Source organism: Podarcis liolepis (genome assembly GCF_965112155.1).
Source record: "Podarcis liolepis genome assembly, chromosome: 10".
Lineage (NCBI taxonomy): Eukaryota > Metazoa > Chordata > Lepidosauria > Squamata > Lacertidae > Podarcis > Podarcis liolepis.
This window is the reverse complement of record NC_139562.1, coordinates 69,707,901-69,724,887: the sequence shown is the minus strand read 5'-3', so window position 1 is coordinate 69,724,887 and position 16,987 is coordinate 69,707,901. Positions and strand designations below refer to the sequence as shown.

Sequence of the window (16,987 nt, the reverse complement as noted above, 5' to 3'; positions counted from 1 at the left end):
TTGTCCTAAGAAGTAAATTGCCTGCCTTCTAATTAAATATAGGCACTTTTGTTTGCTCTCATCTGATACAAACTTACAGACATTTGCCGTGGCCATTGAAATAACTGCTGCTGTTAGCATTAAAAAAAGAAAGTCACATATCAATTAATAAATCACCCTAAAGGTATAGGAAAGTGTTTAGGATTCCTCCCATGAGGGGGTCTGCAAAAAGGAAACAACACATGATACAAATAAATAATTTAAGTTAAGAGATAAAAGGGTTGAAAGCAAATAACGGAAAACATATAATCCATTATATGTTCATGGAGTATTATAAAATCACAGGCCTGGAGTGCCTCACAATAAGCAATATCTAGTTATATAGAAGGCTGATCGCCGAATAATTGATGCTTTTGAATTATGGTGCTGGAGGAGACTCTTGAGAGTCCCATGAACTGCAAGAAGATCAAACCTATCCATTCTGAAGGAAATCAGCCCTGAGTGCTCACTGGAAGGACAGATCATGAAGCTGAGGCTCCAATACTTTGGCCACCTCATGAGAAGAGAAGACTCCCTGGAAAAGACCCTGATGTTGGGAAAGATTGAGGGCACAAGAAGAAGGGGACAACAGGACGAGATAGTTGGACAGTGTTCTCGAAGCTACCAGCATGAGTTTGACCAAACTGCGGGAGGCAGTGGAAGACAGGAGTGCCTGGTGTGCTCTGGTCCATGGGGTCACAAAGAGTCGGACACGACTAAACAACTAAACAACAACAAGTTATATAGTTAGGACTCAAAAAGACATCAGCAACACATCTGTGACATTATAATGGAGCTCTGGGTCCTTTTTCCATCTGAGGAAAGTGCAGCAAAGAGCCTGAGTGGTGGTGTTAGAGAAGTCTGAAAGTTGTTAACAGGTTGCATCAAATGGTGTGGATGAAGGTGCTTGAACCTAATGCTGGTCAGATCACTACAGAAAGATGTGATTAGTAAACTTGGGCTAAAACAAGAAAGGGAGTTGTGCAGGGAGCAGAGCTCCTGATAAAGGACTATGAAGACTCTTCAGAGAGCCTGGGTGGAAAGAACAGCTCTTGCTAAGTGGTTGTCATTACACGCAGGTGAATCTCAGGAATCCTCCCAGGAATGAGGAAGTATTGATGTGAGAGCCTGTCAGATTGTAGCCTCCGTGGGGATATTCTTCAGGAGAGAGTGAGCTTGAGACACTTCAGCAGCTAATCTTCAGATGCATCTTTTGGCTTCATAGAGAGCAAATAGTTCCACTTCTGACGGTTGGCAAGGGCACACCTAGTCTAAAGGTTGAGGAAACTGCATGTAGCCATGGACCTTTATGTCTTGATCAATAGAGCTAGCTTAGTCAGATCTATTACTAAGACACTATAACTATTTTTATATATTACTGTTTTAGCTCTACATTTGTATCTTGTCCTTCCATCAAAGAACTCATGGAGTTGGGTGGTTGGGTGATTGGCCAAAGTCCACCCAAAGGTCTTCATGGCTTCACAGGAAGTTGAAACCCAATTCATGTTCCAATTCCACCCCTCCATTACATTGTCATAGTGTTGAGAGCTTCCCCTTTGCAATCCAGGACATTTCAAGTATTGGGCCAGTGTAGCAGATGCTGTTCTACTGAAGTGCAAAAACCGTTTTCATGTTCACTCATGCTTCTGAGAGGCTAGGATAAAGAAAAACTAAATAAACAGAAATGTTGGATCAACATTACATTCAGAATTGCAGAAGCGTCATTCAGTTGGAAAATCAGAACTGCCAGATAAATGTATTTCAGATTTCAGTGTCATGCTATTTCTTGGAACATTAACTAAAGCAGTACAGTGCAGTCCTAAATCCTGAACATTTCCCCATGTGCGCACATGCACTTCAGTCAGATATAATGCAGTTTTATTCACATGCCATTAGACGAATGAACACCTCATATATTTTTGTGTTTGAATTAGGCAGCCCTTCTGTTCCTTAATTTAGGAGATGGGATATCAAAAGAAATTGTCTAATGTTAACATAGGCAATTTCTTTTTTAATGGAGATAGCTTTTAATCTTTTACATATTTTTTGGTGTATAAGACCATGTGCACCTGACTTAGCTGTTGCTCACATTCTCTAAAGCCTCCCTCATTTTTTCAGCCAGGTAGTATCAATTCTAAAACTAGTTTTTCATCTTACAGATAAATAAGCTATATTTGAAGTGACCAAGAAACACACGCCCCATAACCCTTTTTATTTTAATAGAAAAATTTAAATAAATCTCTGCCTTGAAATTCTAAAAGGCTTAAAGTAATATGAAAGCATATCACTGGATGTTTTGCCTAGGGATGTTTGTGCTCTTTGCACATGTTTTACTACAGCTAAACAAGTTGGAATTGCTTTTAAGAACATAGGGTGGTATGCAACTAAGTCTGTGTAAAAAGGTAAAGGACCCCTGGACAGTTAAGTCCAGTCCAAGGTGACTATGGGGTTGCAGCGCTCATCTTGCTTTCAAGCCAAGGGAGCCGGCATTTGTCCACAGACAGCTTTTCTGGGTCATGTGGTCAGCATGACTAAACCACTTCTGCTGCAATGGAACACTGTGACGGAAAGCAAAGCACACAGAAATACCATTTACCTTTCCGCCGCAGCAGTACCTATTTATCTACTTGCACTGGCGTGCTTTCAAACTGCAAAGTTGCTAGGAGCTGGCACAGAGCAATGGGAGCTCACTCCATTGCAAATATTCAAACCACGCACTTTCCAATCAGCAAGCCCAAGAGACTCAGTGGTATAGACCACAGTGTCACCCGCATCCTAAGTCTGTGTAGACCGACTGAAATAAATAGAATTAGTCATGGTTAATCTAACTCTATTGATTTCAGTGGATGTACTCTGAGTGTGACTCTCTTGTTGGATCAGACCAAGATGCAGCTAGTCAGATATCCCCGTTTTAACTGTCTCATCCAGGTTCCTCACAGCTAATCAAATTTCTCTTTCCAATACAGGACAGCCCACTAGTAAGTCAGCGCCTTGTCTGTTTGTCTGTGGCATCTGATATTCAGCAGTTAGCTACCTCTTCACGTTCAGGTTCCATTTAGCCATAGCAGACGGCATGATGGGGCTGTCTGCATGCAGAGGATCGCAAGGCCAGCTGGCTAGCCCCAGCTGGGTCGTCTCCTTCCAGCCATCCCACTGCGAAGACCCATCGACCTCTGATCTGTTGTAAATCAGCGACCCAGGCTTCAAAACCAGGGCACACTATATCAGCAGAGCGAACTGTGCACACAGAATAGGCGTGAGGCTTGTGGAAGCATACTACAACCACAGATTTATTAATCATAAATCAGGACAAAGAAACATGTCATCTCTCTCTTGGTCTTCTCTGAGAGACAGAGAGAAAGGCAAAAGCTATACACACAACGGGAGTTCCCAGCAAGCTGTGCTGGTATGTAAACAGACATGTGACATGCAACAGTTCCATGTCTTCAACTAAAGGTGGAATGAGATTTTCCAACAGGGGCTGCACTGCTCACCTGACCAACATCTGGCTAAGTCACTGCTGCATACCAGGCTGAAGAGGAGGGATTGAGGCAGTGGCAAGGTCAGCTCACTGCAGAAGCACTGACAGGACACTGGAGCACATTTAGGATCATACCCAGAATGATTCACATAATTTCCTTCATGGAAATGACTTTGCTATTTAAAAACAAAAATCTGTAGCATGCATGATGCAACCCCAGTTTTCCAGACCCCACTGTTTTTTTTTAATTGGGTAGCTGTAGTTACAATGACTGTAAGACACAATATCAATACTGTAAAGAAATAGCTAAAGTCGCAGAACTGAATTACTAAGCAAAAGGTGAATGTATGCCTTTTGGTTAGGCATCTCATTCTGGTGGATTTGCTTCGGCTGATGTGCCACAGTGCTTTTCCTGGCTTCAGCTGCAGCTGCACCCAGCGCTTGGCAGGTTCTGGCTGCCAGACAAACAGGAACGTCTCATTCTGCCCTCAGAGGCACAGACTTCGTTCAGAGTCTTAACCACTGACAAATTGCTCATTTAAGGCCATATATTTTAAGCTTCATGGCCTTTACAATAATGGACCTGTTTCGTAACCACTGGAAGACAACTGGCTTTGTATTCAACCGGATAAGAATTTAAATCTTCATCCATAAATATGGTGAAAATTTTCAGGTAAAGGTAGATGTGTTTTGAAGTGGTGGGATTAGTATCCCTTCCTGTCTCTCTTTATAAAAACAGTTCACTTATCCCCACTTCTTGTTTTCCCTTCCCATGGAGCCATTTTCTAGGGGAGTTCGGAATTGTGGGGCAGCACAGTTAAGAAGGCAGTCAAAGATATTCATCGGCTGATGACACATGGCGCCCTGCCAGTCTTCCTGGGCAGCAACAGTGGCTGCTTTGTAGTTACCTCATGCTTTGTCATATAGCTAAGCTTTTAGGCTGCTGAGAAGCTTGCAGAGCTACTTCCCCGCTTCTGGGAGCCATTACCTAGATAAATGTGAAGCTTCATGTGGAGAAATAAAATACAGCATCCACAGAAGCACAAATGTATTATAAATTTTGACCTCTTTACATTTAAAAACCCAATTTTGTGTGTGTGCAAGGGCTTCTCCACATGCAGTAATATATTTCATGCTCCCAAATAGCAGAGTAAGTGTGGAAGACAATTTCCACTATGCTCTTCAAATCCACTGATGCCCTGTCATGCAGTTCACTGGCTCCAGGTTCTTTAGTATGATAAAGGGCTTCCATACGCAAAGCCAAGAACAGGGTGGCTTATTTTACCTACCGAGAGAGAAACCTTCTGCAGTGAGTAGAGCTGTTCTTATTTCATGGGGTCTCGACGAGAAAGGATTCATTATTTATGTTTATTATACGTTTCGCTTTGGCACAGTGCAAGCTCCTAAGACCAGTTCTCCCCACAGCATCTGGTCCCGAAGGAGAAACCTGCCTGCTTTTTGTACTCAGTATTCATTTTATGGATTCCCTTCTTAGTGCTATCCTTGCAGTTTTAAGCTCCGCTGTTTCATGTTTACCACATCAGCAAATAATCAAAGCCTTTAGATTCTCATAATTTATTTTATACTTCCTTTCCTGGAAGAAAAAAAAAAGTTAAACGCTTTCATTTAAATAGATCATGCCGCTGTATGTAGAATACAATGGAAATGTAAATAGCCTCGCCGGCTAATCCACATCTGCCTGTGTGTAATTACCGGATGCATGCTGGTTAAGCACTTTTTCTTTTTCTGAAAAGCCAGCTTTTTAATTAAAACATGTGCACAGGGTAAAAGTAGAATTATACTAGGTCTCTCTCGGTAAAAAAATAATAAAAAAAACCTATATAAAATGGCAGATCCTTATCAAAAATATCCACTTCCTGTCATGCTCAACAGCTATGTTTCTTTTATTTTATTTAACCAAATATACTTTTACATTTCTAATAAGCCTGCTACAATCTCTCTGGGCTTGTATCTTGTTCCAGGCCACATTTCTGAAGGATTTTCAGGAAGGCTGGGAAGGCAGGAAGAGATGTGCTATATTATGGAGAAGTGAGGGTGGGGTAAGACAGTCCCACCAGCAAACACACACACACAGAGTGGGCTGCTTAACTGCTTAAAGTTAACTGAACCTTCTTCTAAGGCACAGAGGCACTGAAGGGTCAGCAAGCAGAGGGAACTAGCCAAAGGTATCATAGATCTACAACTCTGGTGTGGTGGGTCAGCATTTTGTTCCCCTCAACGTGCCAGGTGCCAGGTTGTGGACTGGCACTGGTCCAAAGAGCCCCACTTACTGTAGCACTGTTGTGGATAACTAGTTTTATTTTCAGAAATGCCATGATTTGGTTTACGTATTTACATAGAGGCATTTATAGCTCACCGCTCGCTCTTCGTTTGGGTTATGCATCGCTCAGTGCAATTACATCACATACCATCCTCCACCTCCAACCCCAAAACCCTGTGAAAAAATCTGCGTCTTGAGCTGACATCAAAAGGTATACCATGATGAGACAAGACACATCTTGGAGGGAAGGGCATTCCACTGTCTGGGGCACTGTAGAAAATGCCTACTCAAGCCCCACAATCCCAAAACTTCAGCAGCATTTTGGGTTCTACAGCCCCTTAACAAAAGAAATCTAAAATTCAAACATAAATAAATACACATTGCAATGGAGTACAGTATTGCCCTGCTATTTTGCTATTATACACACACTTAAAAAAATAAAAATACAACCTGAGTGCAGTCATCACATGTGGATAGCTTCCTCCAATTTCTGTTGTGTTTCTAGAGGAATTCCATCTGGATAAATCCCCCCTGTGAGTATGGCTCAATTCTCCATCACTATGTATTTTGAGTTGTCAAATAGCTCTGCCATGTCAGTATCAGGCAGTCATTTTTGGTTGCCATAAGATTATGCCTCGATGTACTTTGCCTTTGGTGTCCTTAAAGACATTTGAGTCCTTTCTAGACCTACAGATGGGGCCCATTGTTGTACTGCCCTGATCCACTGCCCTGCACTTACTTAGACATCAGAATTCAGATTTTCCCCAATTTGAAACATATGTTCATAGCTTTGATGCTTTGCTTGCTACAGTTGCTCACAGCTGCTCAGAACAGATGCACAAAGTGAACAGGATGGAACCTACCAATGGTGGTGATTGTGAACTAACCATGGTTTGGTTTAGCAGGTCATTTAAACCTGGGGAAACTACAAACAACAGCCAAGGTTTGGATGAGACAAACCATGAACCTTGGTTGACACACTAAGCCAAACCATGGCTTAGCTCATATTGGCACCCTAGCAGCATGACCAAAGCTTCCAAAATCTCCTTCCAGTTTGATGTTACAACATTTCAGAAAGACAAAAAGCTACAGATAGTGTTATGGATTTCTCAGGAGTCCTTTCTTTTGCAGTTGCCTATTTAATTCTACAGATGTCTGCAAAAATGTCATTTATTAGATCTGTTTTAAAGCTAATTGCAAAGTGGTAAGGTCTAACATGTTCAGTATACAGCTCTCTCCCAATCGATGTCTGCTGCTTTTATAGACACAAAATCCTAAGAGATTATGATTGGCACATTTTGGCAATTGATTCAACCTTCATCTGTAAAAGCACACAGTTGTGCCTTTTCTTTGCTTCTTTCAGTGAGCCAAGAGAAATATACAGGGGCCCTCAATCTGTAACTCTACAGTGGTGCCTCGCAAGACGAAATTAATTCGTTCCACGAGTTTTTTCGTCTAGCGAATTTTTCGTCTTGCGAGGCATGAAATCCCATAGGAATGCATTGAAATTCAATTAATGCATTCCTATGGTCAAAAAAAGTCCAAACAAAGCCAAATTTGGTACAACAAGAGTTTATTAAGTGCTCTTTAAAGTCACACATACTGTAAAGAGCATTTCAAAAATTGAAGGAACAATAAATTAAGTTTCTAAACATGACAGAAAAACATTTAAAAATCAACAAAGTGTACAGTACATTTTCTAAGACTCTGGGGGCAACTCGAAGAAGGTTCCTCTTCCACTCTTTGCTTCTTGCTGAAGAACCTGTCCATGGTCTGCTGCTTCATCTGCCTTTTCATCACCTCCCTGAAAGACGACATGACCCTCGTATCAAAAGTGTTCGCAAGGTCACGTGTCAGGTCCTTGTCAGGGTGGTCCGCTGTGCAAAAGCCTGCACATCTTTCCACTTCTGGCAAATGTCCCTCAGTTCTTTGGAGACCTGCTGTGGAACGTAGCCCTCCGTCGTCACAACCTCCAGGAACTCCGCTCCAAAGTCTTCAGCCACAGGAACATCAGAACTGGCAGCCTCTCCATGCCTGACCACGCTGTGGATTCCAGATCTTGTCTTGAACCGGTCAAAGCAGCCTCTGCTTGCCTTGAAGACTTCTGGCTCGCCTGAGGTTCCTGGCTGTTCCCGGACGAGGTCTGCGTGCAAGGCCTTGGCCTTCTCACAAATGACGGCCTCAGTCACTGTGTCCCCTGCACGCTGCTTCTCTTCTAACCAGATGAGCAGCAGCTTCTCCACCTCCTCCAGAACAGCTGGGCGGTTCTTCACGATCCTGGTGACTCCCTTGGCTGCATCAGTTGCAAGGATCTTCTCCCTCATCTTCAGGATGGTCCCGATGGTCGATGGATTCCTCCCGTACTCCCTGGCGAGGTCTGTCACACGCATTCCACCGTCGTGCTTCCGGATGATCTCCTTCTTCATTTCCAGCGTAACCTTCGCCTTCTTCCCCTCGCCGGCCTCTGCAGCAGCAGTCTTCTTGGGTCCCATGGCAGCACAGCTCCTACCTTCGCAACCCCCCCAAAAAAACCAGTGCTTCACATCCAAAAAATTCAAAAGCCACCCACCACACAGAAATTCAAACCCAGAATTTTTTTTAAAAAAACACAGCAGAGTGGCCCAATGGTCACAGAAAATCATAAAAATTCAGAAAAAAACCACACAAGCTTCCAGATTCTTGCAAACCCCTCCTCAACTGTTCCCCCAGCCACCCACCACACAGAAATTCAAACCCAGAATTCTTTTTTAAAAAAACACAGCAGAGTGGCCCAATGGTCACAGAAAATCATAAAAATTCAGAAAAAAACCACACAAGCTTCCAGATTCTTGCAAACCCCTCCTCAACTGTTCCCCCAGCCACCCACCACACAGAAATTCAAACCCAGAATTTTTTTTTAAAAAAACAGCAGAGTGGCCCAATGGTCACAAAAAAATCATAAAAATGCAGAAAAAAACCATACAAGCTTCCAGATTCTTGCAAACCCCTCCCCAACACCAAGTCCTTGAATTCCAAACACCCCAACCCAAAATCCAAAACCCCCCAAAAAAGTTTTAAAAGTTTAACTTACCAAATGGCTGCAAACGAAGTTTTGGAAAAGCTTCAAAAATCACCAAAGTCTTCAAAAACCTCAAAAAAGGCGACCACACCGCGTGCTATGAGTTGCTCCTCGAAGTCAAGTCGCAACTGCACCTCTTCAAGCAATGCACCCTGGGTATTAACGGTTTTAAGAAAAAGGAAACAAACTTGCAAGACGTTTTCGTCTTGCGAAGCAAGCCCATAGGGAAATTCATCTTGCGAAGCAGCTCAAAAAACGCAAAACCCTTTCGTCTAGCGAGTTTTTCGTCTTGCGAGACATTCGTCTTGCGGGGCACCACTGTATTATGAAACCTGGAAGGGGTGGGGTGGGGGCTTGATAAACTGTCTTTGCAAATTCCATATCTGGACTAATGTGTAGACTAGAATGTAGCTCCCCGTTAGATTTTGTACTTTTCCTTATGCTGAGGAGCATTCCTCACTTCCAAAAATATCAAAATGCATTTTTAAATGCATGTTTTAAGAAAACATATCTTTAGAAAGGCAAATTTTGAAAGAAAATGGATTCAAACACATTGAGAGAAAATGGATTGAAACAACATAGACCAGGAACAGAATAAAGCATCCATTCCCAAACCCGAGTTTCTTGTAACTTTCCGATGTGCTAATATACTACGCATGGGGCGTTTTCTTTGCAGCGAAGCAGGACTGCACCCACCTCCCACCTGCCTTCTGAAATGGTACAATCCACAATTCCACCACCTCCCTCTGTCCTGTTGTATAGAATGGCTCACTGAATACCAACCCCGGTGGTGGTCGTGCTATTAGATTTATTACCCACCCTTCACCAGAAGGTTCTTTCTACCCTTTATATATAACAATGCGTCTCTGTCTTCGTTTTTCCAGCCTCTCCATTCTATTCATTGTCTCAACAACCTGTACTGTTTAGTACTTGTGGGGTGTTTTGTGGGGGGTTATCTGCCCCTTAGGTTGTCCCCTCCCCCTAAAGATTTGTTGTACCTCTCTGCAACTTCATGGATAAAAAGTAACCAGAGATGGAAAATAAGACCCAGGCACAATCATTTGAACTTGATGGAAAATTCAAGTGTAGGTGGATTGCAGTTGAGGAGTGGAACTAGAGTTTGTGTCCCGGCAAGCCTCCCCCCCCCCCTGCCAATGTGTACCTAGACTGTGGGAGAGGCCATCAGAACCTTTCCTCCTGTCAAATTTGTATCCATTCTTGTTCATTTATCTAATTGTAATGCAAAAAGGTATTGCTGGTAGGTCCAGGATGAGCTAGTCAATGAACCTTTGATGTGATGGTACCAGCGCATCCGGGTTTCTTGCAGGGTCTGGTCCCTGTGTATATTTGGCTGTTGCTGTTGAGCATCCATTATAGATTAGGGAGCTCTCTACATGGAAGGACAGGTGTACCACCCTGGACTTGGAGAGGCAAGTATCATTTTCCAGGATGGACTATAGATTATTGATGATATATTGGGTTTTTTTAGGTAACAGCACATGGTGTTCTATCACTGTCTCTTCTGGCTCAGTCTTGAAGCAGATCATTTCTGGGTGCCATTCTGTCCTTGCTGAACGGGCTTTTTACTTTATTGGATTCGTAGTGTGATTTTTTTTAAAAAAATGCTTGTTGTAAATCCTTACAGGATGTCCCTGTCCAATGATCTGGAACATATGCAGTGGTATCACAGGGACTGGCTACAGAAAAATGGATCTTGTAGTGTCCTCTGGAAGCTAGAAGTATGTACTATAGATATGTTCAGCAGTCAGTGCACGCAAAAAATAAGCAATGGATATTGGCAGGAGGTTAAATGCTACAACCTTTCTGAAAATAGACATGACTGAAAACATGCCACATGCAAAATAATAAATAAATCCTGTTTCACAAATGTGTTTAGAAGAAAAGGATCCAACTTTAAATAACAGTTTCCATAAGAAATTGGAAAATAAAGAGGATATTGCTTTTCTTTGTGTCTATGGGAGAACAAAAACTCCAGTTCTATGTACACAACAGATGAAAAGTTCTCTGTTCCTAGTAGCCTCTGTGATTTATTTTTAATTTGGAAATATTTCAAAACTTGAGGTAAATCCATGCCACTTTTTCAGCTGCTAACATTATTTTTTCAGGCCGGCATACGTTATTGTGTCAACAGCTGCAGCAAAATGGTGATCCCTTTTGGAGATCCCAAACTGATTCACTTTTTTAAATTCAAGAGTAGTTGAAGTTATCTCATATCACTATTTTTTTCTCTTTCTAGGTGATGTCATTGTCTATATTAATGAAGTTTGTGTCCTTGGGCATACTCACGCAGATGTAGTCAAACTCTTCCAGTCTGTTCCCATTGGTCAGAGTGTCAACCTGGTGCTATGTCGTGGATACCCTCTGCCCTTTGATCCTGAAGATCCTGCCAACAGCATGGTGCCACCACTTGCAGTCATGGAGAGGCCTCCAGTAGTAGTAAATGGAAGACATAACTATGAAACTTATTTGGAATACATTTCTAGAACTTCTCAGTCTGTTCCAGATGTAACAGATCGGCCACCACATTCCTTGCACTCCATTCCAGCAGATAGTCAGCTTGATAGCACATTCCCACCACCTGTTCATGATGATAATGTATCAATGGCTTCTTCTGGGGCCACGCAAGCTGAACTCATGACCTTAACCATTGTGAAAGGGGCCCAGGGCTTTGGCTTCACTATAGCAGACAGTCCCACAGGACAGAGGGTGAAGCAAATTCTAGACATTCAGGGGTGCCCTGGTTTATGTGAAGGTGACCTCATTGTTGAGATCAACCAGCAGAATGTACAGAACATGAGCCATGCAGACGTAGTGGATATACTTAAAGAATGTCCAGTTGGAAGTGAGACTTCTTTGATTATCCATAGAGGAGGTAAGTCTAGAAAGCCTGCACAATTACAATAATATGTATGAAAGGATCTAAAATATGTTTGCTATGTCACTGTGTGGAAGAAAGTTCTCTTCCTAAATCTGGAAGGAAAAAATGTATACCCACTGAGGCATGTAGGCAAAATGTGATATTATAGTGTAAATGGCCCTTCTGTTATGTTTTGAGACATTTAACACTCATTAGAATTTTTGTCTTTGTAAGTGGAAAATGTAGGTGTTATTGTGTGTCCCAGCTGCTTCTTCTTCTTGTTTTTTGTTCGTTTGTTTTGTTTATGCATGATGTTTGTACGTAGAATGTTACAAGATGTATAGTGTTGCAGTATTTAAGTGTAACTCTCATATGCAGATTGGATCAAGAGACCTAATGATCCACTCAACCAAGAGTACATGGTTCATAATGAAGCAGGTTGTAAATTCACCCACAACATGTTCAGATGATATATCAGTTGATTCTGAGAGTGTTCTCTGATTTGGAAAATCTAATATCTCACAGAGTCCATATTAAGAGATTTAGTTACATATCTGATTGTTCTCCCTGTGGCATAAATATATGATTACTTATATCTACAAGACTTTTATGAACAATTACTACAGATTAGATTTAATTAGAAGTTACCCTGTGGAATTAAAATTGACTGAAAAGACTACCCAAAAGAGATGAAATAGTAATATGTATGTAGAGCTGACAAAACTTGTAAGTTTCATTGCAGCTGTAAAATTGAAAATGTTTTTTCAGCATTTTTTTCCCAGAAACCAATAGTAGCAAGCAAAAACGTATGTGATTTAATAAGAAACTAGGATGGCAGTCCTTCTGCCTTTCTATATATTTGTGTGTTTTAAGAGAGGAGGTTTCATCCCTTCCCTTTAAACCATGATCCCTCCTGGGCGAGTCCTTGCCGCACTGGGCTCAATAAAGTCATTGAAATGAAGAATACTTATTTATGAAGAAGCAAAGGAATGTTTGAATGAGTAGCATTTGATTTAAGAAACCCGCTTAAAAACGTGTATTAGTTTTGCTTTGAATTTCTCAGTATAATTCAGTATGAATTCTGAATTAAATCTATGCTGGGGAACATTGATGAGACCTCCGGGTATAGGGCGGTATATAAATACAATAAATAATAATAATAATAATATTTCTTACCCTATATTTTGATTGCATTACATCACTGCTACTGAGTCAATTTCTCCAAACAGTTTGTATCTAGACAGGATGTATTTAGTATGGGTAGATCGTGCTCATTTGAATATGAATCTGTTATCTCTTAATAAATGTTACCCTTTTGCACATCTAGGCATAGGATAGGATTTTCTTACTGTTTCAATGTTTCTAGAGTCCTGTACTCACATCACATGTGCGTACACTAGTTATGCATAAGGGGAGAGCAGAATTGTCCTCATAGGCCGTTTTCCCTGTCCTCACATATGCAGTTGGATTCCTTGTGGACAGCTTGTGTACATTCACTTCGTACATGTGTAGGTTCTGTGCCAATATTATGCATGTAGGTGCAGAACAAAGCCACACATTCATCCTACACACATGTCATGTGTGTGTGTAGGACTATTGTGAAGCAGTGAATTTAATCAGATGTACAGTAGGATTGCATCTTGCATGATATTACTTTCCGGGATGTAATATGAAAAGGCAAAATCACTTAAAGTCAGAGCAACCCCCCCTGGGACTACCTCCAGGGCTGGTGCAAATTTTGCGGGGCCATCCTAGGTTTTACAAGAACTCACAGAGATGTTCCCAGAGCCTGGGAAGCAATGTGGAGGGTTGAAAAAAAATGCTCTTCTCATGCTTGATTTTCCCATTGCTTGCTCTGGAAGCCTTCAGAAGATCTTGTGATAGCCTCCAGAGCTCACATAATACTTCACAGTGTCCGGAAAAACCTGGTGTAGAAATAGCTTCTTAAGCTCTCCTCCTTGCTTTCCAGGTCCTGGGAAGCCCTCGCACCATCTTGGATGGCCCCTTCTGGCAGTTCCCCACCCTTTCCTCCACCCCCCTTTTAATTCTTTTTGGCCAAACACGTAAAACTGTGATCACCTAAGTAACAACTTGCAGTCCTACTGTATAACTATTTGAAACATCTAGAATAAAAGGCTGTGGTGCAGTCAATGACCCCTAAATAAGACCAAATATCAGAAATGACTTAAAGGGGGGAAGACAAATTTCAGCATTTTAAGCAGTGAATAGCAAAACAAATGCATAGTGGTTTAAAGCAACCATTTTTTAAAAAAATTGAAGAGATGAACATATGAAGAATGAAGCTTTGGTTTATTGAAACCATTACTGGTTTTGGATTTTCACTGTTGCTCTTCCAAGTTAGCTCCTGACAATTTTTTCTGTTTAAGATATATTTTACTCAAATGCAGAATTTTGAACTTTTACTACTCTTTTTCTGTTTTTAACAGTTCAATCCTATACATGTCTAGTCAGTAGTACATCCCACTGAGTTAAGTGGGTTTTACTTCCAGGTAATTGGGCCTTGGACTGAAGCCTAAATTACTCTCGTGGTGAAGCTGTTTAATCCCTGGTATTTAACATAGTAATAAAAATTTGGTACCTAAAAAAATATTCTTTGGTGCATGTGTTTTTTCATTGGTGCCTCAGTGGGGATTACTTTTGAGTAGACATGCATTGGATTGCATAGTTAGTGCCTTTAAAAAACCCGATCACGAATAGTTGTCTATGAAATACTTTCCCCCTTTACACTGTTGTAACTAAAGCAGTGATATTGTACATCTATAGACTGTCAGCATTTCTTGGGAGCCGACAATAGAAAGCTGTAGTGTTTTATGTACAATTGACGTAAAATGGAAAATAGGTTTTCTGAACTGGAGATTGCGCACATCATCTGAGGCTTATTGTAATCATTAATGCAGTGAATAAAGGACCCCCTGGTTAGATTACTTGACAAAAGCCTGTTTTCCACAAAGCTAAACATTAAGTGCATGGGGGGGGGGAATAATTGTAGCCTGTACATGCACCCAGGCTCTACCATGCGCTGCCTCCCGTGGCAAGCCATATCTATTACAGCAGTCTTCCTCAACCGTGCAGCCCCTGCCGTCCTAGATCATTGGCCGTGCTCTCCGGGGCTGATGGGAGTTGGAGGGCATCAGGTTGGGGAAAGCTATGTTACAACGACACAATTTTCAGTTCCTGTGTGGTAGTGCAATAAACATGGGCCAAGCTATTTATTTATCTGTTTATTCAAACATTTTTATCCCTCTCTTCCACTCAAAACTAGATACCCACCAGCTTACAGCAATTATACAAAACAAGAATAGTAATAGTAATAATAGTAATAGTAATAATAATAATAATAATAATAATAATAATAATAATAATAATAAGAGGAGGAGGAGGAGGACAGCAACAAGAGCATATACAAAAGGGTAATAAATGAACAAATCTACAGAAATGCTTGCAGGGTCACCTTGGCTCTAGTAACAATACTTTTTAATGCACCTCCTGTGCATGGTTACCTAGAAGTAAGTCTCACCTTGTCCTACCAAGTATATTTAGGATGTCAGTTCCTCCTGAACACACGCAGTAGGGCGGATAGTCTATCCTTCCCAAGAAGCAAATTCCAAAGTCTGGGCAATGCTACAGAAAAAGGCCAGTTGTGACTCCCAGTTTTCTGCACCTCACTGAGCAGAGGGCATTGCACCACGTGAGCCTGTTGAAGCTGCTGGCCAGCTTGCCTGGCAGCACTGCAGCCCCCATGGCTAGGGAGGAGGAGGATGAGCCCCCTGAGGCATCTCTCAGCCCAGTGGAAACTCAAGGAGGGGTGGGATTGTGCTCCCCTTTGAAAGGGCTTGCTGCCATCCCATACAGCCTTCTTCCTCCTCCTCTATAGGCTCCCCACTGAGGGCTTTAGTTGTCACTGGTTTACAGGACCAGAAAGAAATTTTACTCCCAACCACAACTGGCCCTTGGTGTGGAGGTTTTGGCTTTCTTTCAGTGGGTAGTAAGCAGTTGTTAGGCATCTTATATGCATAGTCACAACTTGATGGAAATGTGATGGGGTAGGCTTTAAGTATAAAGGAGGACCCACCCCATGGAGGCCCTGAGGTCGCAACCAGCTCCCAGCCCTAGCTAGGTTACCAGCTGTCCCAGTCACATGGTCTTGCACCATGCTGGGTCCTGAAAGCTGGACAACTCCCATTGCATGCCCCAGCAGGGCCTGCAGGGTCAGAAGGCCTTGTCCAGCCCCACCTGCTTTTGTTAGTCAATAAAGCTCCCATCTATGGTGCCTGGTGTGTTATTGGTTCATGTCCTCTCCTATCCCTGAATGGGCCCAGACAGCTACCTCATAGTCACAGATTTGGTCTGCATTGTTGCTGTGGGACTTGCATAGATCATGTCAAGCCCATGTTCTCAATTTAAAAATGTGAATAGGTTATTGAAAAAAGACATTCCTGTGACCTGCTTGAACCATGTCCAACCATCTTTGTTGCTTCTTCACCCATTTTGCTCCTCATTCCTTCTCATGCCTTCTGTTGCCTCTCCTATTTCTAGCATCCGACTGCATTAGCATTTCTCTTTTCTGTTTCCTCAGAATATGCCATGCCCTAGTGCCACTGTTCATTTATCCCATAGCCTCTAACGAACCGCACTTAGCTTTTCTCCTTGTCTTTTCATGGCTTTGCATCTCAAGATTCTATCAGAATCTTAGCAAGCTCAGCATCAAAACAATTTCACTTTCACACATGAAGGTTCTCTGGAAATCTTTTGATTGTAAAGAGACTGAGTGGTGCAAATGTTTCCAGAATGTCCGGTGTTATGCTGTGAGCTGCTCTGAGATCTTCATACAAAGGGCAGTATACAGATTTCATAAATAAATAAAATGTCAACCACCTTCTATACCACTGGAACAAATATACACCTATGTGAACTGATATAAACATTTGCTCATGTTTATTTATTCACGTCTAAGCACCCTAACATTTGTATTAATAGCTTTCATATTTTGTTGTGCATCTCTGTAGAGCAGTTTGCAATTGCTTCATATTTCTGAATTAGAGATAGGGAAACATAGATCATTGTGGGGAGTCTGTTAATTTGTTGAAGACAAGCATGAGTATTATTTAGTAATAATAAACAGTGACAACAAAAACTATGTTAATTGCACTCATAAAGTAGCAATATGGAAATGTCACCCCTTGTTATAAGTTTCTTTGTGCTATGTACTTTTGTATAATATTGCTTTTGTGTTAGATATGTAATTTTCCT

At 41.7% G+C, this 16,987-nt stretch overlaps 1 protein-coding gene across 19 annotated transcripts in view; it reads left to right on the top strand.

Annotated features, from left to right (window-relative positions):
- Positions 1–16,987, top strand: part of MAGI2 (membrane associated guanylate kinase, WW and PDZ domain containing 2) — a 615,277-nt gene that overhangs the window by 475,246 nt on the left and 123,044 nt on the right. For 16 of the 19 annotated variants that reach the window (XM_083463919.1, XM_083463931.1, XM_083463930.1 and 13 more), the window contains one exon: positions 11,096–11,731. The exons of the other annotated variants lie outside the window; for them this stretch is intronic. In XM_083463919.1, coding sequence (XP_083320045.1) covers positions 11,096–11,731 — 636 coding nt within the window. The remainder of the gene's footprint in view (positions 1–11,095; positions 11,732–16,987) is intronic. 19 annotated transcript variants of the gene reach the window in all.